Here is a 26,205-nt window from a genome sequence, read left to right as displayed (position 1 = left end):
ACCAAGTACTAATAAGTACAAATCATTGGTCTTTTTAGTAGCCATATCTAAAAATAAACCGATCTGAACTATAAACATCATGGATGTCGAAAAGCCTAACATAAGTCAATGTGTCAAATTTCAGTTAAATCGGATTATAAATGCGCCTTTTTTGGGGCCAAATTGCGGAAATATTCAGAGGGGCTTAACTTAACTCACTGTCCCAAATTTCAGCAAAATCGGATGATAAATGTGCCTTTTATGGGCCTAAGACCCTAAATCGATGGATCGGTCTATATGGCAGCTATATCCAAATCTGAACCGATCTGGGCCAAATTGACGAAGGATATTGAAGGGCATAACACAACTCACTGTCCCAAATTTCGGCGACATCGGACAATAAATGCGCTTTTTATGGCCCCAAAACCTAAAATCGAAAGATCGGTCTATATGGCAGCTATATCCAAATTTGGACCGATCTGAGTCAAATTGACGAAGGATGTCGAAGGGCATAAAACAACTAACTGTCCCAAATTGCGGCGACATCGGACAATAAATGCGCCTTTTATGGGGCCAAGATTTCAAATCGAGAGATCGGTCTATATGGCAGCTATATCCAAATCTGGACTGATCTGAGCCAAATTGAAGAACCTGATATAGCTGCCATATAAACCGATCTGGGATATTGACTTCTTGATCCTATAGAGGGCGCAATTCGCATCCGATCTTGGGTCCTGATTTCTTAAGCCTCTAGAGAGCGCAATTCTCTTCCGATTTGACTGAAATTTTGCACGTGGTGTTTTGTTATCACTTCCAACAACTACTCTAAGTATGGTTCAAATCGGTCCATGTTTTTCTATAGCTGCCATATAAACCGACCTTGGGTCTTGACTTCTTGATCCTCTAGAGGGCGCAATTCTCATCCGATTTGGCAGAAATTTTGTACAACGGCTCATCTCATGACCATCAACATACGTGTTCAATACGGTCTGAATCGATCAATAGCTTGAAACAGCTGGCATATTAACCGATCTCCCGATTTTGCTTCTTGAGCCCCTACAAGGCAAAATTCTTATCCAAATGAACTGAAATATTATACAGTGACTTCTACAATGTTCAGCATTCATTTATGGTCCGAATCGGACTACAACTTGATATAGCTCCAATAGCATAACAGTTCTTATTCAATATTCTTTGTTTGTCTAAAAAGAGATACCGCGCATAGAACTCGACAAATGCGATCCATGGTGGAGGGTATATAAGATTCTGCCCGGCCGAACTTAGCAAGCTCTTACTTGTTCTAATTCTTCTTAGTTACCTCATAATATGTTCCTAACTAATTCTACAATATCTGCTTGTAAATATGGCACTTACCTTCTGGTGATAGTAGAGTCATATGGCATCAGTACTTTATCAACGAAGGAACTGAAACTCAAACGGAAGTTGGAGGTAATGTTATGCATAGCGAATCTCCCAGGGCAGATAAATTATCTTTCCATGAATTTACAACAAGTTCAAGATAACAAAATTCAAAAGGACTATTTTCGGTTTGCGTGCAACGGCGTCGTAAATTATGAACTTCATCTAAAATAGAGTAACAAAAGTTTTGAGCATTTATGGATGACTAACTTAATAAATGTTCTATTACTCACTCATACTCGCCTTCTTAAATCCACTCTTTGTTGTCTGATATGTAGAATCTATCCATAACTAACTATTGGCTGAACGAACCAATGAACCAGAGACACTAGCTGATGAAGAACCTGAAAATTATCCTAACGAAGAACTACTGTGGGTGAATTTGTAATAAAAGGAATCTTTAGCAGACATATGTGCACCCCCATATCAGGTTTGGCAGTCGGAAACACTACTTTGGCTGGGAAGATTTGTTGCTTTGTTGCGGATGCTGTGCTTGTTGCTTGAACAAAAGTCGTTTATAAACTGAAATGTGAGAAAAGCAAACAAATTGAAATAAACATCGGTTTTGAGTTAAAAATAAAAATTCTATTGTGCCAACAATAACAATTTCTGTTAAACATTTACAGCCTTATTCACAAACAGTTCTTATTATGGGCTTAAAATCTATTTTAACTATTATACACTTATTGCTTAATAAACTGATTTTAAAATTGTGTATTCACAAACACATAATAACAGTCAAATAACTATGAAACATTTTTAGATTTTTTTGAAGTTTTATCTGGCAATTCCGGCTATTTGACAATGTCATATTATTAATAAAAATATACAATGTTGTGAAGCACAGCAAGTGCAACGATAACAGTCTTCACATTTGATAGACTAACCGTCATTCCATCTAACAAACAACGAAATCGCTGCTTCCACACCCCAAAACACCTCTCTACTGTATTCCTTGTTGCAATATGAGCAACATTGTAGCGTTCTTCCTTTTCGTTGTTAGTGCGGAGGAGAGGAGTAAATAGATAATGCGTCAACTGATATCCAGAATCTCCAAACGACCCCTGAATTCTTTTTTTTCAAATCGTTCCTTAATAGAAGATTCATTAAATATCCGACAATCATGAGTACTTCCTCTCCACCTAGCAACTATGTCGCGAATTTTCAATTGGGCATCACACACAACCTAAAAATGAAATTCTAATTTTTTATTATGCTCCTTCGATTAGTAAATCACCTCACACCTGTACATTCAGTGAATAGAATCCTTTCCGGTTTATATAATATTGGGCAGGATCTCCACCAGTTTTTTTTATTTTAACATGAGTTCCATCAATTGCTCCAATAACGCCCGGAAAGTTTCTAATGGCCTATAAATCTCTCATTATTACGGCTTGCTCTTCGAGAGATGTCGGCATGTTTATGTACTCCATACCATGACGAGCCAAAGCGCGAGCAACTCTATTGCATATTCTTGAAACCGTTGGTTGGGCTAATCCGTGCAAATCTCCCGCATCATCTTAAACCTAGAAACAGGATTTTGCCAATAAAAGGATTAAATTTAATCATTTAACAACAAGTAAACAAACCTCTCTGCGACCCCAACAACGCAAAGCAATCATAACTTGTAGTTCGGCCGGAGTCCCGTGCCCTCTTTTGCTTAATTCAATATCATTTTTTATTAGACCAATAATTTTTTTTGCCGTTGATTTCTTAAACCGATATTTGGCTTTAAAGTGATGGTCCGGAATAGAAAATGGATCAACTCTTTCTTTGTAAACTCGTGGACGTCTCCTTTTAAAAGTCTGCTCCAATCTCCCTATAAATTTCAAAAGAATGAGAAACAAGTAAAAACGCATTAAGTTCGGCCGTGCCGAACTTTGGATGTCGTGGCTCTAAGTACAACTCATTGCTTCAAATTTCATCGACATCGTACAAAAACTGCGGTCTTTATGGCCTGAAGACCCTAAATCGGTCTATATGGCAGCTATATCCAAATATCGTCAGATTTTGCCCATTCAAGAACTTAACCTGCGTATAGAAGAAATACGAGTCTGTGCAAAATTTCAGCTCAATATCTCAATTTTTAAAGACTGTATCGTGTTCTCAACAGACAGACGGACGGACATGGTTAGATCGTCTTAGATTTTTATGACGATCAAGAATATTTATACTTTGTAAGGTCGGAAATGGATATTTCGATGTGTTGCAAACGGAATGACTAAATGAATGAATCCTATGGTGGTGGGTATAAAAATACACGGATTTTCATTCCTTTCGCTAGCCGCTCAAAATTTTGCTAAATATTCTTATAAGTTTAAGTAAGCTGCCATATAAAACAATCTCCTAGTTTGCCTTTTTGGGCCTTAGAAGGCGCATTTATTATCCGATTTGGCTGAAATTTTTCCCATAGCGTTTTGTTATGACTTTTAACTACTATGGGAAGTACGGTACATCCTCCGAAAAAGCTTCCATAAACCGTTTTCCCGGTTAGATTATTTGAGCCTCTAGAGATGATCTTTTGATAACATGTAACATGGTCAATAACGTTACATAGCGTATGTATATACAAATCGGTCTCAGCATTTGAGGTGTCATTGACAAAACTTGTCAATTGCAATCCATGGTGGAAGGTCTATAAGATTCGGCCCGGCCGAACTTAACGCGGTTTAATTTGTTCTATACTTACTTATTTCACCGATTACATTAAGTGCATCCATTTTTATAAGATTTTTCGCAATTCACAAATTTAATCAAACGTTTCACATTTATTTAAAGTAGTTTATGCTCGTGCAATTGAGAAATGTAATTTTAAAATGGTGTTAAATAAGGGTAAAACCAATAATAACTTTTTCAAATTTAAAATTGGTTTATTAAGGGTAAAATAGGCTATTATGTGTTTGTGAATACAAAAAACAACATTTTATCCTATTTTCGGTTTATAGAGCTCTTTTAAATGTTTGTGAATAAGGCTGTTAGTCATTCAAGTTTAGCCATTTTTATACCCACAGCCATATGATGGGAGGGGGTATACTAATCGCGTCATTCGGTTTGTAACAACTCGACTTATCGAGTATGCCTCCAAGCTATATACATATATCTTGATCGTCTTAATAATCCAAGTCGATCTATCCATCTGTCGGAATTTCTAGTGTTCGAACGAATGCACCCGCTTGCAATTTTTATACTTTCTACCGGTTGTTTCGGGGTAAAACCCATGACATGATTGCAAGGTAGTGTACCGTAAACAGCTGAGTAAATTTTTTTCTCGCAAAGTGCACTATCTGTCAACGAGTTTTGGTTGTGTGTGTGTGTATTATAGATAAGAACCATACTCACAGAAACGACCAAAAATGGCGCGAACTAGTTACATACACATAATCACAGTTGCACTAATCACTGATTTTGACAGATAGTGCACTCAATATTTTGTTGTTGGTCAACTGTCACTACCTGTAAATTAATATATCTTGGTAAAACCCCGTTTACACTGCTCATATAATCCGGATTTAAGGCTCTGATCAGTTGATTTTATAGAGGGAAAACAAATGATCGAACCATTAAATCTGGATTTAAAGAGCAGTGTAGATAGGGTTTAACAGTACGGCCATATCGGTACATACAGTCGAACTTCTCTATAACGAACTTCCCTATAACGAATAAAAATTACAACTTTTTTCTTCTCTATAACGAATACTACTCTGCAACGAATTGTTTTTAAAGCACAAGTTGAAATTTTCGCACAAACTAATATCCATGGTACAAGAACTTAAAGGTATGGTCATGCGAACAGCTGAGTAAATTTTTTTTAATTTAACAAATTTCCTAATGTCAAACATTGATGCGTGTGCTTTCATGTGTATGTGTGTAGTTTACGTGAAAACAAAATTTTTTCCGATGGAACATCCGAAACTGTTTAGAATTTCGGATCAAACATCAGAAAATGTTCCCATTCTCTGGTTAATTTCGAATGTTCCTTTAGAGTTTTGTCTGAAATTGTCACGAAAATCTAACAAAACATCGGAAATATCTGAGCAATTTTAAAAATTCCCTCAGAATTTCCTTACAGTTTTCTTACGAATTCTAAAAGAATTCGTTACGCAACTCTGATGCTAATTCTAAAGTTCCCCTGTCAAAACTTTCAGAATTCGTGTAAACCGCCCATACAACGTTTGTTACGATTTCGCAAAAAGATCGGGTACCGGCAACTTGTGCAGAGATTCAGTCCGAATTCGTTACGAACTCGGTAAAAATTGCTCACTGGGTACTTTGAAAACGAAATACTGAGCGTTGGTTGTATTTTTCTATTCAGGTTTGGTTTTTGCAAATTTAAAAAATTTTGGAGAAATTGAAAAAATGAAAGGTGGTCTCATTGGTACAACAACCACAAATCATATGGTGCAATCCGGCATTTTGTCATCAAGCTCAGCGAAGTTTTGCCAACACACATAACGAAATTTGTGTGCGTGTGGGTATACGTGTGCGTACATGAGTATATAATATGCAGAAAGAAGACAACAACAAATAGAATGCAAACTAAAATCTGTCATCTTAATACCGTTAAACCTGGCCGGCTGTTAGCAGCTGTTCGCGAGAGACCACTTTCCAAATCATGCACCAATCCAAATCATGCATCATACCGGGCGCGTTCACAGGTTGCTCCATACGGAGTAACTGTAACGGCAGTCGCGAAAAATCAGCTGTATCGACCAGAGAGTCTCAGTGAGAGGCCAGGCGGCAACGGCTCTTGCACAAATACTGAGTACCTATGATGCTCGATGTGACAAGGCGGGTTAATTGCGCCTTTAAAAAACTAATTGCCAACATGTTCCCGCGGCGATCGGTCTTTTGGACGGGAACAACCTTGCTCACCTACAGGAGCTTGACAAATTCAGCCAAATTGGATACGAATTGCGCCGTCTAAGACGCAATAAGTCAAATCAGGAAATCGATTTATATGGCGGCTTTATCAAGTTATAGACTGATTTAGACAATACTTTACACAGTTATTGAAAGTAATACTAAAACAAAATGTGCAAAATTTCAACCAAATTGGATAACAATCGCTCCCTCTAGAGGCTCAAGAAGTCTAATCGGGAGATCGGTTTATATGGGAGCTATATCAGGATAAGGGCTGATTTAAACCATACTTGACACAGCTGTTGGAAGTCATACCAAAATAATATGTGCAAAATTTCAGCCAAATCGGGTAAGATTATATCAGGCTATATCAGGATTAGGATTGATTTAAACCATACTCAACACAGTTGTTAGAAGTCTTACCAAAACGATATGTGCAAAATTTCAGCCAAATCGGATAAGAATTGCGCCCTCCAGAAGCTCAAGAAGTCGAGACCCAAAATTGGTCAATATGGCAGCTATATCAAAACATGAACCGGTATGGCCCATTTACAATCCCAACCCAACCCAACTAATTAGAAGTAATTTTGCAAAATTTCAAGCGCCTAGCTTTGCTCCTTCAAAAGTTAGACGGGCATAGCTAGACCGACTTAAAATGTCATCACGATATGCATTGAGCCATTGATATTTTGTCAACTCTACCTTTGGCCCGGCACAAAACGATGAGGATCATGCCATCCTCAGAGAAGGCGTTAATATGCTTCTTAAACTCCAAGACACGGTCACGAACCCTTACCGTCCTCGTTGTTATTGCCCTGGTGGTCAGTTTACTGTGTGTAAGGATGTTCACACAAGATGTCCTCGCGTTATTACTACACCACCTCACGCATTTCATGATCTCGTGGATCTCCGCCTGCAGGACCATACTATGGTCAGGCAGTCTAAAACGGAACTCTGTCCCTGGGTTCTCAATGTAGATCCCCAGGCCCACCCTGTCCTGTAGCTTTAATCCATCTGTGTGTGTTATCTTCCTTACGTTACACTTTTTCTCCATCGCAGTCCAGCAAACTACTGAGGCGTAAGTATGTATTGGTCTAATCCTGTAGAGCCAGGGGACTATCCTTGGATTCAGGCCCCATTTCGAGCCTACGGCCCGTCTACATAGTGCTCAACATCTGTGAGCCTTCTCAGTACGCTCCTGAATATGACACTTCCATTTCAGTTTCCTGTCCAAGATCACACCTAAATATTTGGCTTTGTCAGATATCTAAATCGTCTTATTGAGGAAACGTGGTGCGTTAAATTGGCCCACCTTCGTCTTCCACGTAAACAGTCATATTTCAGTCTTCTCTGGGTTAACATTGAGACTTCTGGGTCTAGCCCAGTCATATGCCATATGCAAGACCCTTTCGGCCCTTCTGCATAGCTCGTTCGGATTCTTACCCCTCAGAAGTATTACAACATCGTCTGCATAGCAGACGGGTTCAAATCCATCCTCAGTCAACATCCGTAATAGGTCATATATGGTGGTCACCCATAGTAGTGGCAATAAAATGCCCCCCTGTGGCGTGCCCTTTCTCCCTTATATTTATGGCATGGGACACACAAGTTATCTACCTGTTCCTTAGTATATTGTTTATCCAGTCTCTAAGGATCGGGTCCACCCGGTACTGGTCTAAGGATTGGATCAATGTGTCGGTCGGCACATTGTTAGAAGCCCCCTCGATGTCAATGCATACCGCCAGTGTGTACATTTTGGCATCGAAGGATTCTTCTATTTTATGCACAACCTCGTGTAGGGCAGTCTCTGCCGACCTTCCCTTGGCATAGGCATGCTGTTTGTATTTGAGCATTTCGCTGGATGTCCTACTCTTTATCATGGTGTCCACAATACGTTCCATGGTTTTGAGTAGAAAGGATTTTGGTGTCGCATAACTTGCCTTGCCGGGCTTGGGTATAAACACCACCCTTACTTTCTGCCAAGCTTTTGGAGTATATGCAAGTCCTAGGCACGATGTGAAAATTTTGATCAGACGAGGCGCCAGTTAGTCTGCCTCTTTCTGTAGTAACGCCTGAAATATTCCATCAGGTCCGGGTGACTTAAATGGTTTGAAGCCCCTCAAGGATTCCTTCACCATAAATTCATTATTCCAAGATTCCGGTATCTCCGTGAGTGCCTTCGTATCCTGTGGAAAATGGGTTTTCATCAAAAGCCTTTACATGCCCTCCGTTGTCCCTGCTCTCATTCCCATGTCCTCTACTAAAGTTTCAGTTTGGACATGGGTTTTTGAGAGAAACTTTTTTATGTTGGCGGCGTCATTAACGCTATCGACCTGTTCGCAGAAAAGCTTCCCGGAGGCAAGTTTTGCCGCTCTGGTAATCTTTGAGATAGTCAGTTACTTTATCTCGGCACCACCGTAACCGAAACGAATGACACCAGTTTTGATATTTAGCGAAGAATAATACTGGCAAACAGAAGCTACTTTGGACTAAGTAAGCAGTTTAGAAACAAGGCCACCTCTCGACAGACGAAGATTACATTATACAAGACACTGATACTTCCCGTGTTGTTATATGGTTCTGAAGCATGGGTACTTGTGAAAGCAGATGAGGCAGCACTTGGGAGTATTTGAGAGAAAGATTCTTCGTAAAATATATGGACCAGTTTGCGATAATGGAGAATATAGGCGACGTATGAACCACGAAATGTATGACGACGATAGCATCAAAATACAACGGCTGCGCTGGCTATGTCATGTTGTCAGAATGGATGAAGAAGCTCCAGCAAAGAAGTCTTTCGAAGGCAAACCGGGAAGACACAAAGCCCGATGGAAAGATCAAGTGGTGGAAGACACCTCGAAACTTGGTGTCAGAGATTTTAGAATGAGCGCAGAAGATCGAGGCGTTTGGAACGCTATTCTACGTTCGGCTAGTGGAACAAATGTTCTGCCATAGCCAATTAAATTAAAGTAAGGTGGTTCCTTAGATTCGGTCTAACCGGACATAACATCTGTTATTCGTAATCCTCTCATTTTAGGTATAAGGCGTTTTCGACATTATGAAACAAAACACTGCAAGCTTATATTTTTATGTGTAAGAGTTTTGGATTGCGGTTTTTGGTGTATCCGGAGAACTATAAAAAAACTTTATTGCTATCGTGTGAAGTTGAAAAATGACGCAATTAAGATGACTAAATGTATATACATAAGAAATTGTTATTTATGGCACAATGGAATTCTTTTTTGAACACAAACCCCTATACTTATTTGAAAGACGTGCCTCTCTCTCACTTCAGTGAATGCAGGACTTTAGTTTAAACAACAGCATCAACAACAGACCAACGAACGGTACTTCACTGACACTAGCAAATATGAGATCTTCCAAACAACATCTGCAGACGCTGGCGCTAGCAATATTTGTTCTATCGTGTCTTGCATTTGCGGCTGAAAGTCAATCGACAGGCAAATTAAGCCAAAATGCCTGCGTTAACAAAGCCACCTGTCACGAATGTATACAGACACTAGAGTGTGCCTGGTGTTCGGACCCAAAACTTGGTGACAAACCCAGGTGTTTTTCGGAATATATGAATAATTTCTGTAGTGCTCAATATACACAAAATCCAAAGACCCAACAAGAGATTTTGGTCAATAAAGTACTGAGTCGAGCAAGTGGACGGGCCGCTATGGGTGGTGGACAAATGTCAGCTGGAAGTTCCTATTATTACAACTCCTCCTACAGCAGTTCTTCATCGGCTGGTGCCTCTGGTTCATCAGCTGCAGCCAGTAGCTATGCGGAGGAGATTATACAAATCAGTCCACAAAGAGTGAATTTAAAATTGCGTATGAGTAAGTAATAGAATAAGTTTAGCTTAGTCATGCATAAATGAAAAAAATGTTCTTTTTTCAATTTTAGATGAAGCCCACAATTTACAATTCCGTTACAAACAAGCCGAAGATTATCCTGTTGATTTGTATTATCTTATGGACTTGTCTAAATCTATGGAAGATGACAAAGAGAAATTATCGGCTTTGGGTGATTTACTGTCGGATACTATGCGTAAAATTACCTCCAATTTCCGTTTGGGTTTTGGTTCATTCGTTGATAAAGTACTAATGCCTTATGTCTCTACTGTACCCGCAAAGTAAGTACACACCCAGATTAGGTCACTTGCAAAAACATAAAGTGTGTAGGCCCCATGAACATCATTAAGGTTGTCAAATCTGCCGATCGAATATGTCATCAAGTAGGAGAAAACGTAAACAAGGAATGAAAATAAAAAAGAAAACAAGTTGACATCCTCAATGCCAAGTACTGCCAAAAAATTAACCTCATTCAGTGAATCCTGGGCGCATAAATGCGCCCATAAGTGTCCCATAATCATACCGCAAACCATACTGACCCTCTTTACTACTTCTCAGTAATAGCTTCGTCTTCTCACTATCTGGATCCCCCCAGAGCATTGTCGTGGTCCTTCCGATCGTTTCATTGTTCCATAGTGCAGTATGCGCGCTCCTCACCCAGACCCTTAACTGGGACTGCGTTGCCCTGAAAGGCTTCGACATACTACCTGCAAAGATATTTTTCGTATCACCTCATGCCCAAATTTCCGCTTGCAGGACTATGTTATGGCCAGGCAGCTAGAAACAGAACTCTGTCTCTGGGTCCTCAATGAAGACACAAGACACATAAATCTGTTCTTCACTAGCCTTCACCAATACGTGTAGCATGAGCAACCAGATGGCAATACCAGAGTTTCGACAAGTGCAGTGCCGCTGCCAACAGTGTCGTCTCAGGTATCCGGTCAGAAACCTCCAACCAATCCATCCAGGTGTGCAGTGCCGCTACCAACAGTGTCGTCTCAGGTATCCGGTCAGAAACCTCCAACCAATCCATCCAGGTGTCCTATCGTCACATCGATTATTCGACAATAGTATGACCTGCTTCTATCTCTTATCCGTTCTCCCGTCGCTTTAAGTATAATAGGCTCGGATATGGATCGGAGATCTTGAACTGTCTCCGTTGCCCTAGTAGGCGTGATTCTAAACGCTCCACCTAAGCCAAGACAACAAGTTACTACTTCTCAGCAATAGCGTCGTCTTCTCACTATCTGGATTCTCCCAGAGCATTGTCGTGGTCCTTTCGATCATTTCATTGTTCATTGTTCCATAGTGTAGTATGCGCGCTCATCACCCAGGGCCTTAACTGGGACTGCGTTGCCCTGAAAGGCTTCGACTTCGACTTACTACCTGCAAAGATATTTTTTGTACCACCTCATGCTTTATGATTATGTTTTATATATGGTCAAGAAGCCAGAAACAGAACTCTGTCTCTGGGTCCTCAATGAAGACACAAGATACCTAGTTCCGTTCTGTCCTCTAAGTTTGAACAATCCGTGTAGTAAGAGCACCCAGATTGCAATAACAGAGTTTCTAAAAGTACAGTGCCGCTGCCAAAAGTGGCTCACTCACGAGATATCCGGTCAGAAACTTCCAATCTATCCTACTCCAACCTATTCTCCTATCGTCACCTCGATTATTCGGCAATGGTATGACCTGCTTCTTCTCTTCTATCCACTCTTCCATCGCTTTAAGTATAATAGGCACAGTGGCTGCCTGGTACCTAATCTGTATGTAGATATGGATCGGAAATCTTGAACTGTCTCGATTATTCGGCAATGGTATGACCTGCTTCTTCTCTCCTATCCACTCTTCCATCGCTTTAATTATAATAGGCACAGTGGCTGCCTGATACCTAATCTGTATGTGGATATGGATCGGAAATCTTGAACTGTCTTCTGTGCCAATACAACATGTTTCCTAAACCTGTTGTATTGTCCTAATATTGGACTTTTTGTCCACCGCAGTCTCCCAAACTACTGAGGCGTACGTTAGAATAGGTCTAATCAGGCTCCTGTAGAGCCAGTGAACTATCCTCGAATTCAGGCCCGCATTTCGCGTCTACATATTCCTTAACATCTATGAGCCTTCTTATTACGCTGCTGAATATGAGATTTTCAGTTCAGTTTCCTGACTAAGATCACTTCTTAGTATTTGTAGGATATCAAAAATGCTCTACTGAGAAAACGTTGCACCTCGAAACGCTGCGCTTCCTTCGTCTTCCCTTGTGAACAGGCAGATTTCAGTCTTTGTGGGTTAACATTCAGACCCCTAGACCTAGCCCAGTCGTATACCATCTCAACAGCCTATCGATCATAAGAGTGACACCATAGGCCTTTGTTGCCGCCTTGCCGGACTTCGATATAAACCCCTCCCTGCAATTTCGGAGTATACACATTGTATTACCCAATTCCAGGCACCCTGTGAATACAGTACCTAGATGGGGCGCCTGGTAGACCGCCTCTTTCTGCAATAAAGACCGTCCAATTCTGTGGAAATGCGTTTTCACCAGAAGCCTTAACATATCTTGGATTGTCTCTATTCGTTCAAGTGAAGTGGAACAGAAGTTTTAGACGACCACCTTGCCTGATTTAAGAAGAATTCATAAAGGTGGTCTCACGCGAACAGCTGTTTACAGCCGGTCAGGTTTGACGGTTGTCAGATTTTTGTTTGCATTCTCTTTGTTATTTTCTTCTTTCTCGCTCATGTACGCATACGTATACACACACATATTTCTTTGAATGTGTTGGCAAAACGTCGATCAGCTTGATGGCAAGATGGCCCATTGCACCATGTGATTTGTGATTGTTGTACAAATGAGACCACTTTAGTTGTTTCGCCATGGTCTTTATTGGAGAACAATTTAATGCAGTTGTATGTAGACCGAGGCCATCGTAGCGCAGATGTTAACACCGTAGCGAAATGTTAAGCATGTCCGACTATGACACTAAACGCCAGGATTCGATTTTTAGTGAGAACATCAGAAAAAAAATTTTCAGCGGCGTTGATTATATTTAACTCGACTTTATTTAATTTTGTTGTTTTTAATTCAAGCTCGACGACTTTCTGTTTTTTTTTTATACCTACCACCCTAGGATGGGGGTATACTAATCTACTCATTCCGTTTGTAACACCTCGAAATATTGTTATAGCTCCCATATAAACCGATCTCCCGATTTGACTTCTTAAGGCCCTGGATGCCAAAATTTTTGTCCGATTTGGCTGAAATTTTGAACGTGGTGTTCTGTTATGACTTTCAACAGCTGTGCCAAATACGGTCCCAATCGGTCTATAACCTTACATAGTTCCCATATAAACCCGATCCCGATTTAACTTATTGGGCCCCTGGAAGCCTCAATTTTTGTCCAATTTGGCTGAAATTTTGAACGTGGTGTTCTTTTATGTTCTTTTTGTGTACTTCCAATACCTGTGTCAAGTACCGTCTAAATCGGTGTATAACCTGATATAGCTCCCATATAAACCGATCTCCCGATATAGCTCCTATATAAACCGATCTCCGCAATTTTTATACGATTTGGCTGAAATTTAGCATGTAGTGTTTTGTTACTACTTCCAACAACTGTGCCAAGCATGGTCTAAATCGGTCAATAATATGATATAACTACCATATAAACCGATTTGACTTGTTGATCCCTTAAAAGCCGCGATTTTTGTCCGATTGTGCTGAATTTGAAAATGACTTTCAATAACTGCGCAAAATACTGTCCAATTCGGTCCATAAACAGATATTGCTCCCATTTTTTTGCAGAATCCATGGCGGATTCGGCCCGGGGGAACTTAACACGCTTTTAATTGTTTCATTTTATTTATGCTTCGATTTATGCTTCGGATTTCAATGAAATGCAATAACAATAGAAATACGATCTACAAAAAATTAAATTTATTACACCTTCCACCATAGGATGGGGGATACTTATTTCGTCATTCTGTTTGTAACACCTCGAGCGTTACTTTTGTGGAATTTGTTTGTAGAATTGCATTTTTTAACGCAGCGCTCAAAAACAAAGTTCAACGGGCTCATTCTGTTTTGGCCTTGAGTGTCTGCTTTGCAATTCATGCGTTTCGTTGGTGTCGTATTGATGATGTGTGGCGTTTCTAGTGTAAGTCTCTTGTTGTTATTTATCCCTTTATCTATTATCTATTATTCTCACTCTCTCTAAGTCTGGCTCATGGTGTTCTGTTGCACAGTGTTCTGATAAAGCTGTTTTTTGATGTTCGGGTTTCTACTTGTTAATTTAATGTCAGATTTATGCCCTGCCAGTTTAGTTTTTAGTTTATTTTTGGTGGTTCCGATATACAATTTTGGGCATCCGGTAGCTCCATCTCCATTTGATCTGGTATACTACATTCGATTTTTCCATATTGTCTAATTTCGTCTTTGTGTTAGTAAATAGGTATCTAAGTGTGTTTGTGGTTTTGTGTGTATGCAATTTGCGTTTTCAAATCTCTCTGACAGTTTTGGTGCATATGTATGGATTTGTATGCTATTGGTTCTCTCTCTATTGGCTTACTGTTAATTGGCGTCTATTTCCTCCTTATGTTGGTGACATTTGTGAGGTACTATGCCATGTAAAAACTTTTCCCCAAAGAGGTTTTGCATACCTTTTGGACTATGCTATGAAAATGAGGTCCCTTATCATTGAGCTTAAACTTAGCATTGAGTGAAATGTGAGAAGTTGGGCCTTGTTCTTTAATGGAATGTTTATGGGCAAAATTTTTGTTGTATAAAGACCGACCGGCTGAACTTAATGTGTTTGTATTTTTTTTTCTAAAATTATTGGGTTGCACATAAAGTAATTGCGGATTTTTTAAAAGAAAGAAAATGCATTTTTAATAAAACTTAGAATGAACTTTAATCAAATATACTTGTTTACACTTTTTTTCTAAAGCAAGCTAAAAGTAACAGCTGATAACTGACAGAAGAAAGAATGCAATTACAGAGTCACAAGCTGTGAAAAAATTTGTCAACGCCGACTATATGAAAAATCCGCAATTACTTTTTGGGCAACCCAAAATATGCCTTATAAGATAGGTTATACTTTTCTAAATATTTTTCTTGTAATGTTTCTCTTTTTTTTTCAAATCACCACCGCTGCCAATTGTTGATGCATATCACAATACCATTATAATCAACAGACTGGAACATCCCTGTGATCAATGTGCAGCACCCTATGGTTATCGCAACCATATGCCTTTGAGTACAAATACCGCAAAATTCACTGTAAGAACCCAATATTTTTTCATATATTTTACGTTTAATTACTCTACTCTAAACATCGGCTGTGCATCTGGTAGGATTCCACCACATCCTCGGTCCAAAGTGGAGGATCTGGTTACAAGCGGATTTACGAACATGTGTGAAACTCTAGAAAGGGTCCACCCATACAAATTATGAGCTACGAGTATAGAGAGAACATTTTTACGCTGCGCATTGCGCCAGCACAATGTATTGATACCGTCAAAAAGCTCGTTGGAAGTATCCACACTCCCTGAGAGGACGTAAAGCTCAACCAGGTGAGAAAAATGGACATCCCTCAGCTCACAAAGGCGACGGTCTTAATCAAGTAATGGGGCAGTAAATTCGCGACGGAATGCATGTTGCGACTCTTGGGCAAGCAAAACCAAGGTTTGGTCGCAGAGAAATGAGAGGTCTTCCACAGGAAGGAGAAGGAACTCATATTGTGATGGACATTGATGAAGTCTCCGTGACAAGTTTGGCTAAAACTAAAGACATGGCACACTACGGGAACAAGGCTGTCTTTTTCAAGATTGGGAGGACTAGGATAGGCAAAGATCCTTATAATGAGATATCAGGCCGTGTAATGGCAGGTGACTCAAAACCGCCTAACAAACAAGGAGGTGACGACGAAACCATAGCCGACTGTCCGAATAATGGGAAGACTAGGATAAGCAAAGATTCTAATATTAAAACATCAGGCAGTGCAGGGGCGAGAGACTCATCACAGCCTACAAACAGGGACCCAACGTTGGAACCATTGCCGACTTTTTCAAGATTCGGAAGACTAGGATAGGGAAATATCCTAATATTGGAACATCAGGGAATGTAGGTACGGGAGACTCAAAACTGCTTAACGAACAGGAATCCGACGATGAAACCACTACTGACTTTCTCAAGATTCGGATCACTAGGATGGGTAATGATCCTTATATTGACACATCGGTGCAGTGCCAGGAAACTCAAAACAGCCTTAAAACCAGAGAGCGGACGAAGTGGAGAAGTGCCAACATAAATAAGAGCAGCCAAGCCCTCGCAGAGCTCTAAAACACTTATGACCTAATAATTCCTAATATTGGTAACACCGCAGTATGGGAGAGTCTCCATGGAGCACTTCTTCTGTGACCATCGCTTCATTAGGTTTAGAATAGCACACCAGCGCCGAATCCGATGAACTTCCGTAATAAGTTGAAAACCAACTGCACAAAATTTGGAAGACTACTCAGAAGAAGGCTTGGGCAAGATAATTTAGATTGTCCAAGCATAGTAGACATTGAAGACAATGTCAACAGGATTACGATTGCTATATTGGGGTCTTTCAAAGATAATTGTCCTCTTCGAGCAAGGAAATAAGCCCAAGAAAAACCCTGGATGACCGGGAAGATTTGCAACATTTGGAAAGAGATCCACCGACTTTATAACAGAGCACTTCGTAAAACGGCGGAAGAATTTTGGAAAGTGTATTACACACGGCTCAAGGAATACAATAAGATTATCAGAGCGCCAAAAAAGGCCACCGTAACGCAGACGTTAGCATGTCCGCCTATGATGCTGAACGCCCAGATTCGAATCCCACCGAGAACATCAGAAAAATTTTTCGGTGGCGGTTTTTCTAATGCTGGCGACATTTGTGAGGTACTGTGCCATGTTAAAACTTCTCCCAAGAGATTTCGCTATTCGGCACGCCATCATTGAACATAAACTTGAAGCAAACAGAACTCATTGACTTCTTACAAGTTTGCCCCTGTTCCTTAATGGAATGTTCATGGGAAAATTTGCAATCAGAGCGAAAAAACGTGCCTCCTGGAAATTTTTCTGCGAACAGATCGAAAGCTTTAATGACGCCGCCAAGATCAACAAGTTTCTCTCAAAAATCCATGACCAAACTGAAACGTTAGTAGACGACTTAGGAGTGAAAGCAGAGACAACGCAGGACATGGCTTTTGATAAACACGCATTTTCCACAGGATACGACGGTACTCAAGGAGAAGTCGGAATCTTGGAATAATGAGGTTGATTGAAGGTTTATCATTACAGAGTTTTTGATAAAGGAAGCCTTATGGAGCTTCACCGGACTGAAAAGAATATTTCCGGCGTTACTACAGAAGTAGGCCGGCAATCTGGGGCCCCAATGGCCACTATTGTCACAGCGTGGCTAGGACATGCATACACTCCAAAAGCTTGGCAGGAGGCAAGAGTGGTATTTTTACCCAAGCCCCGCAAAGCAAGTTATGCGACAGTAAAGGCCTATAGACCTATAAGTCTTAAGCTCTTTCTACTCAAACCATGAAACGTATTGGGGATACCATGATAAAGAGAAGGACATCGCGAGCGAACTGCTCAAGTACAAACAGCACGCCTATGTCAAGGGAAGATCGGTGGAGACTGCCCTTCAAGAGGTGTATAAAAAAGAAGAATTCTTCGATGCCAAGGCGTACACTTTGGCGGTATGCATTGACATTGAGGGGGCCTTTAAGAATGTGCGGACCGATACACTGATCCAATCCTTAATACCCGGTGGACCTGGTCATTCAAGACTGGATAAACCATATACTAAGGAACAGGTGAATAAATTGTGGGTCCCATGACATAAATATAAGGGAGAAAGTGGACAGGGCACGCCAAAGTCGGGCATTTTATCGCCACTCCTATAGGTTTGACTGCCTAAGGGGTAGAAATCCGTACCAGGGGAAGATGATGAGACGTTGGAGCATTTTCCTATGTCATTGCCCGGCTTTGGTGGCTAACAGACACCGGCACATAAGTGGGGATACAATACCAGGCATGATTGTATCCCCACTTAGGGGCGTGGTACGGAAAACAATTAGGTATTTTGTAAGTAGTACGAAATTCCTGACTTGGATTTTCTTTTTCTAAGGTTACTTTTTAGTATATAAAGCGCACAAAGTGTATGTCTAAAGTGGCATTGGCGGATTAATATTGGGTTGCCCAAAAAGTAATTGCGGATTTTTCATATAGTCGGCGTTGACAAATTTTTTCACAGCTTGTGACTCTGTAATTGCATTCTTTCTTCTGTCAGTTATCAGCTGTTACTTTTAGCTTGCTTTAGAAAAAAAGTGTAAAAAAAGTATATTTGATTAAAGTTCATTCTAAGTTTTATTAAAAATGCATTTACCTTCTTTAAAAAATCCGCAATTACTTTTTGGGCAACCCAATATTAGAGCTGGAAAACTATCCATATTCGCAACATTCGATATTTTTAATAGTAAATATCGATACTATCGTTAATTTCCATTAAACCATCGATCGATCGATAGAGATCGATTTATATAGAAGCTTTATCAATGCACAGACCGAATAAAATCAAAAATAATAAATTCAGTTGGAAGTCATGAGAGAAATCATTTTACAAAATTTCAGCCCATCGGTTGAAAATAGCGCCCTCTTTAGGCGCAACGTGTCTTATAGCATACACTTGTGTCGGATCGCTTTTTATACCCACCACCATGACATAACTACCAGGTAGTGTACTGTAAACAGCTGAGTACAATTTTTTCTCGCTAAGTGCACTATCTGTCAACGAGTTTCTTGTGTGTGTGTGTTAAAGTTAAGAACCACACACACAAGCAACGAAAAGTGGCGTGAACTACTTACATACACAAAATCAGTGATTAGTGCAAATCGCTGATTTTGACATATAGTGCACCCAATATTTTGTTGTTGGCCAACTGCCACTACCTGTGAATGAATATATCTTGCCCACCACCATAAGATGGGGGTATAATAATTTAGTCATTCCGTTTGTAACACCACGAAATATTCGTCTAAGACCCCATAAAGTATATATATTCTTGATCGTATCGACGTTCTGATTCAAAATAGCCATGTCGGTCCGTTCGTGTGTCAAAATCGAAATCATCGATTGAAAATAGCGCCCTCTTTAGGCGCAATGTGTCCTATGGGATACACTTAGTGTCGGACCGGTTTTTATACCCACCACCATAGGATGGGGGCACACTAATTTAGTCATTTCGTTTGTAACACTTCAAAATATTCATCTAAGACCCCATAAACTATACATTTTCGTGATCGTCTCGACGTTCTGATTCGAAATAGCCATGTCCGTCCGTCTTTCGAAATCACGATAGCGGTCGAACGCGTAAAGCTAACCGCTTGAAATTTAGCACAGATACTTAATTTTGACGTAGGTCATTGGGGATTGCTAATGCGCCATATCGGTTCAGATTTGGATATAGCTCCCATATAAACCGATCTCCAGATTTGACATCTTGAGGCCCTGGAAGCCACAATTTTTGTCCGATTTGTTCTTTAATGACTTCCAAGAGCTGTGCCTAGTACGGTCCATTTCGATATATAACCTGACATAGCTCCCATATAAACCGATCTCCCGATTTGACTTATTTTTCCCCTGGAAACCTCAATTTTTGTCAGATTTGGGTGAATTTTTGCAAATAGTGTTCTGTTCTGATTTCCAAGTACGGTCCAAATTGGCGTATAACCTGATATAGCTCCCATATAAACCGATCTCCCGATTTGACTTCTTGAGCCCTTACAAGCCGCAATTTTTGACCGATTTGGTAGAAATTGAGCATGCGGTGTTTTGTTATGACTCCCAATACCTGTGCCAAGTACGGTCCAAATCGATCTATAACCTGGTATAGCTCCCATATAAACCTATCTCACGATTTGACTTCTTGAGTCCTTACTCTTTGACTTCTTGGCTAATTTGGCTAAAATTTTCCATGCGGTGTTCTATTACAACTGTAGCAAATACGGTCCAAATCAGTCTATAACCTATAACCGATCTCCCGATTTGACATCTTTAGCCTCTGAAAGCCGCAATTTTCGTCCGATATCGTTAAAATTTTGCAACATCTGTGTCAAGTACGAAAAGGTGGGTTCCTAAGATTCGGCCCGGCTGAATTTAGCACGCTTTTAATTGTTTTTGTTAAATTTTGCAAAAAATTTAACTTTGCCGATAGTATCGAAAGTGTCATCGATATTTTGCCAGCTCTAATTAATATCCGCATCCTCTTTTCAACCTAACCTAACCTATTACTCTACATATTAAAACATGCTCAAATACCTGGCAACATTTTTAATTTATCCATTTTCAATCAGACTGAAGTGAAAAATGCCCCTGTCTCCGGTAATTTGGATGCTCCTGAAGGTGGCTTTGATGCCATTATGCAAGCCATTGCTTGTCGCCAACAAATCGGATGGCGTGAACAGGCCCGTCGTTTGTTGGTGTTCTCCACAGATGCTGGCTTCCATTTTGCTGGCGATGGGAAGGTAATATATAGCCATAAACATTTTGGAAACCTTTGACAAACATTTTTTCTTTACAGCTTGGCGGTATTATTACTCCCAATGATGGCGAATGCCACCTAAATGATGCTGGCCTTTATACCCATTCGGTTATACAGGATTATCCAAGTATCTCACATATAAATCATAAAGTAAGACAAAATTCTATTAACATCATTTTTGCTGTCACCGCCGATCAGCACTCCGTCTATCAGAAATTGTCTTCAAAAATTGAAGGTTCCTCAAGTGCTGTTTTGTCCAAAGATTCGGCCAATGTTGTCGATTTGGTTAGAGAGGAATATAGTGTGAGTATTGTGTCAGTGGAAAATTTCTCGTCTCGAAAGAGAAACAAACAAAAATTTTCTTTTTTAATAATTTGAATGTTTTCCTGGCTGCAGAAAATCTCATCCTCCATTGAAATGAAAGATAATGCCACTAGCCACATTAAGATTACCTATCATTCAACCTGTTTGAATAGCGGCAGCAATGAATTGGAAACTGCCAAATGTGATGGCCTGAAAGTTGGTGATATTGTCACCTTTAGTGCTAAAATCATGGTTACTTCTTGTCCCGCCGATCCTGCCGAATGGAATCAGGTTATTCAAATCTATCCTGTGGGCATTAATGAAAGTTTAATTGTCAATTTGGAAATGTTGTGCTCTTGTGATTGTGAACGTCCCGGATCACCTGGTTATAAAATTAACTCACCCACATGTAATGGTCAAGGCAGATTAATGTGTGGCATTTGTGATTGTGATGACATGCATTTCGGTCACAACTGCGAATGCACCACTAATGAGATACATCCAGGGAAAAACAATGATTACGGCTGCCGTCCGGATAATTCCTCAATTGTTGACTGTAATGGGCGTGGCACCTGTTTGTGCGGTGTTTGTGATTGTGAGAAACGTGCCAATCCCGATGAGATTATATCAGGACGTTTCTGTGAATGTGATAACTTTTCGTGTGAACGTTACGAGCAACAATTGTGTTCGGGTCCCGATCATGGCACCTGTGATTGTGGTGTGTGTACCTGCAAGGCTGGCTGGTCGGGCAGCGCTTGTAATTGTAAGACCTCCATCGAAAGCTGTTATCCCCCTGATGGTGGTGAAATTTGCTCTGGTCACGGTGATTGCGTTTGCGGCAAATGCGAGTGAGTACTAAATTAGTTAAGAATTTTTTATGCCTTTCTACCAAACGTAAATTTGAGGTATGTATGTATTACAGGTGTGTTGTCGTATCATGCGTGAGTCACGTGATTCGTGAGTGAGATCTAAATCCAATCACGTGATCGTGCGTGACAGTGACTGAATTAAAATTCTTTGTGAGTGAGTGAAATCCAGCTCACACCACTAATCACGAATCATGAGATACTTAGAGCTGTGAGTGTTTCGTGATTGATTGTCGCGCACGACTCACAAAACACTCACGAGTTATGAGACAATCAGAGTCGTTAGTCGTGATTGTCTTGTGAGTGGAACCTGCAAACTATCGACATTCGCATCATTCAATGTTTCGATATTTCTAGTTTTAAGTATCGATAGTGTCGATACTATCATAAATTCCGTATCACCTGTATTTAAACGAAATCGGTTTATGTAGAAGCAGTATCAATTCGTAGCCCTCTTGCGCTCTCTATAGGCGCAAGAAGTAAAATCGGGAGATTTAATAAGGAAGCTTTATCAGGTTATGGGCCGATTCGAACGACACTTGAAAAACTCAACAACAGGATTCACTGAATAAGTTTGAGCCAAGCGATCAGCCGACATACAACTTTTTTTAATTTTTTGCAATACTTAGCACTGAGGATGTCAACTTGTTCTCTCTTTACATTCACTCTTTGTGTACGTTTTCTTCTATTTGATGACATTTTCAATTGACAGATTTGACATCCTTAATGATGTTCATGGGGACTGCTCACTTTATATTTTCGCAAGTGACCTAACCTTTATTAGTGAATCCTGACTCAACAAGAGGGACGATTCAAAAATGTGTGACTGGGGTATATTAAATTTTTTGTTCAATTTTGCAAATAGTGGAAGTTTGTCGATAGTATCGATAAGAAAAATATCAATCGATATTCAGCTAAAAACTAAAATATCGATAGTACCAACGATATTTTGCCAGCTCTACTGTGAATGTCTCACAACTCGTGAGTCGTGCGTGAGTAAACTTTTTGTCTCGTAAATCGTGAGGGAACGTGAATAGACATAAAAAGTCGTGCGTGAGCGTCCATGAGTACCACCCAAGAATGGGGGTATATTCATTTTGTCTTTCCGTTTGCAACACATCGAAATATCCATTTCCGACCCAATAAGATATATATATATTCTTGATCAGCGTAAAAATCTAAGACGATCAAGCAGTGTCCGTCCGTCTGTCCGTTTGTTTGTTGAAATCACGCGGAGCTGAAACTCCGCACAGATTCTTTTTTTGTTCATAAGCAGATTAAGTTTGAATTTTAATATAGCCCCCATATACACCGATCCTCCGATTTAAGGTCTTAGGCTCATCAAAGCCACATTTATTATCCGATTAAGCTGAAATTTGGAACAGTGAGTTGTGTTAGTACGTTCGACATTCTTCTTTAATTTGGCCCAGATCGGTTCAGATTTGGATATAGCTGCCATATAGACCGATCTCTCGATTTAAGGTTTTGGGCCCATAAAAGGCCCTTTTATTGTTCGATTTCGCCGAAATATGGGACAATGAGTTGTGTTAGATTCTTCGACAACTTTCTGCAATTTGGCACAGATCGGTACAGATTTGGATATAGCTGCCATATAGACCGATCTCTCGATTTAAGGTTTTAGGCCCATAAAAAACGCATTTATTGTCCGATTTCGCCGAAATTTGGGACAGTGAATGTGAATGAAATTTTCAATTAAAAATATATAAAATGTGATTAAAAATTTAATCTTTTTCAATTAAACAATTATTGAAAACAGCTGATTTTATAGAGGGAAAACAGCTGTCTTCATTCAACTGGCGAATTGAGTGTCAAAAAGAAAAATGTTAGCTGTCTAGGCAGTAAGTTCTTTCAATAATTTTTTAATGGAATGGGAAACTTTTTTAGACTCTGCAGCACTGTTATAGCTGTCCGCTTTTGAAAACATCTAGCCGCTCAAAATTTTGATAAATACTCTTTATAAAAAGAAGATAAAACTTGCCCACAAACAGTTCTTCGACTATCTTAGCAGCATACCGTCTTCTTTAGCATCGGTTTAATTTTTTTTTTATTTATTTTCCTAAATTACTGCCTCGCTACTCTTTCTTTTACAATTCAAATTGCAAATTTTGCGCCTGAACATTCCACTAACGAACAGGGGCAAACTTCTCACATATCAATGAGTGCAGTCCGATTCAAGTTTTAAGCTCAATGATACGGGGACTCCTTTTTTTGCCGAGTGCGAACGGCGTGCCGCAGTGCGACATCTCTTTGTAGTGAAGTTTTACATGGCATAGTACCTCACAAATGTTGCCAGCATTAGGAGGGGAAAACCCCCGCTGAAAATTTTTTCTGATGGTCTCGCCAGGATTCGAACCCAGGCGTTCAGCGTCATATGCTAACCTCTGCGCTACGGTTGCCTTTTATAATTCGGAAAACAATATTTTCCGTTTCATTTTGGGAAAAACCCCGTAGGTGTTTTGTTTCTAAGGAGCGATCATGGACCCAATAATTTACCTCAAATTCGTGTTCCAGAAGTTTTACATAGGTGAACCTACTTGCATCGAAATCGAGGGAACGCCCCATACAACGTGCTTTTCGCAAAAATTGTAATATAACATTTAAATATTTTCATTAAATTTAATTAAAAAATGAATTGGATTTTTCGAAAATTTTAATATTTTTTTTTTTTAATTGGATCAATTAAAAAATTAATTGAAAATGTCAAAAATTCAATAATTTTTTAATTGGATCATTTAAAAAATCAATTAGAAATTGCAAAAATGTTCAATCATTTTTTTAATTAAATATGCAAGTCGTTTCGATTGAAAATTTTTGTAATCACCTTTTTAAAAACTGTGATAGATATTATCATTTTCGTGATTGAAGCAGTTTCATTTAAAAAAAATATTTGGATCAATTAATTTCGTGATTAAAATCGATTTTTATTTTTTCTGTGTAATTGTAATTGGTGTTTATGTGTATGTGTGTTTTTCAGATGTACATCAACTGAAGAGGGACGTTTCTTTGGCGACCACTGTGAAAAATGTCCCACTTGTTCTGATCGTTGTCTTGATCTCAAAGCCTGTACCCAGTGTCAAGTATATCAAACTGGCCCCCTAAAGAACCCTCAAGATTGTCGCACTAATTGCACCCTATTCAAACCCATAGAAGTTGATAAGATAGAAATCGAGGAGAGCAAAGGCGAATATTTGTGCACATTCTATGATGAGAACGAATGCAAATTCAAATTTAAATATAGTAATAATGAAGATAACAAGATTGTGGTGGTGGCCCAAAACAAACTTGAATGTGCACCGAAAGTTTTTATGTTAGGCATTATAATGGGTGTCATAGCCGCTGTTGTTTTGGTGGGTTTGGCCATATTGCTGTTCTGGAAACTAGTGACTACCATACATGATCGCCATGAATTTGCTAAATTTGAGAAAGAGCGCATGAATGCCAAATGGGATACTGTAAGTACATAGCGAAATTTAAAAACAATGTCCTAAAGCAATGCAAATATTTTGTTCCTTTTACAGGGAGGAAATCCTATTTACAAACAAGCCACAACAACAATCAAAAATCCCATCTTTACTGACAAACAAAAGAGCCCTTAAGCAATCAGTATCTTAAAAAGCTGGCATATGAGATGAAACCCTTACTTCAAAATATTTTCATTTTCCTTACCAAATCTCGTTCTTGTATTAAATTGTATCGTTTTAATATTGATATTTAACACCAAATTCTGTTAACTGTCTTTGTTTGACCTATAACGAACTCATCTTAATATTATTTAACTGAAATATATCACTACCTCTATTAATTTCTAGTTTTAAACGAACAATTATTCCGGATTGCACTGGTGTTGCCACATGGCAACGCAAAAGTTGACTTAGCTTTCTAACTGTAAACTTGCAACGGTTTGTCGTTATTGGGCAGGATTCACCTAACAAGGTTAAGCAAAGCGATCAGCCAACATAACACTTTTAAAAAGGTGGTCTCAAGCGAACAGGGCAGATTTTTGTTTACATTCCCTTTGTTGTTATCTTCTTTCTCGCATATTCTCTGCTCCTGCACGAACACGTATACACACACACACGCACATAAATTTCTTTGTGTATGTTGGCAAAACGTCGACCAGCTTGATGACAGCATGGCGGATTGCACCATATGATTTGTGGTTGTAGTACAAATGAGACCACCTTTAATTGTTTCGCCATGCTTTGATGCCTAAAAACACTACTCCACGTATGGCAACACAAGATGACGCTTGAGCTCAATCCTCAAAGTTGAAAATTCTTTAACTTATGCGCGTCGCTTTTTTGGGATTTGTT

At 39.6% G+C, this 26,205-nt stretch overlaps 1 protein-coding gene and 1 long non-coding RNA gene across 2 annotated transcripts in view; one reads left to right on the top strand and one right to left on the bottom strand.

Annotated features, from left to right (window-relative positions):
- The window catches only part of LOC131997395 (uncharacterized), a 30,841-nt gene extending 26,371 nt beyond the window's left edge, over nt 1-4,470 (bottom strand). Inside the window, exons 1-3 of the long non-coding RNA XR_009398246.1 lie at nt 4,408-4,470; nt 1,632-1,920; nt 1,354-1,563 (exon numbers count right to left, since the gene is read on the bottom strand). This is a non-coding gene — a long non-coding RNA (uncharacterized LOC131997395). The remainder of the gene's footprint in view (nt 1-1,353; nt 1,564-1,631; nt 1,921-4,407) is intronic.
- Nucleotides 4,471-9,545: 5,075 nt separating this feature from the next.
- Nucleotides 9,546-25,694, top strand: LOC106087148 (integrin beta-PS). The gene is made up of 8 exons (XM_059367988.1): nt 9,546-10,103; nt 10,171-10,399; nt 15,312-15,396; nt 20,515-20,685; nt 20,742-21,005; nt 21,099-21,853; nt 24,867-25,344; nt 25,411-25,694. The coding sequence occupies exons 1-8, from the start codon at nt 9,557-9,559 to the stop codon at nt 25,486-25,488; spliced, it is 2,607 nt and encodes an 868-aa protein (XP_059223971.1). The 5' UTR covers nt 9,546-9,556; the 3' UTR covers nt 25,489-25,694.
- Nucleotides 25,695-26,205: the final 511 nt, after the last annotated feature.

Source organism: Stomoxys calcitrans, chromosome 4 (genome assembly GCF_963082655.1).
Source record: "Stomoxys calcitrans chromosome 4, idStoCalc2.1, whole genome shotgun sequence".
NCBI lineage: Eukaryota > Metazoa > Arthropoda > Insecta > Diptera > Muscidae > Stomoxys > Stomoxys calcitrans.
This window is presented reverse-complemented; position numbering and strand designations above follow the sequence as displayed.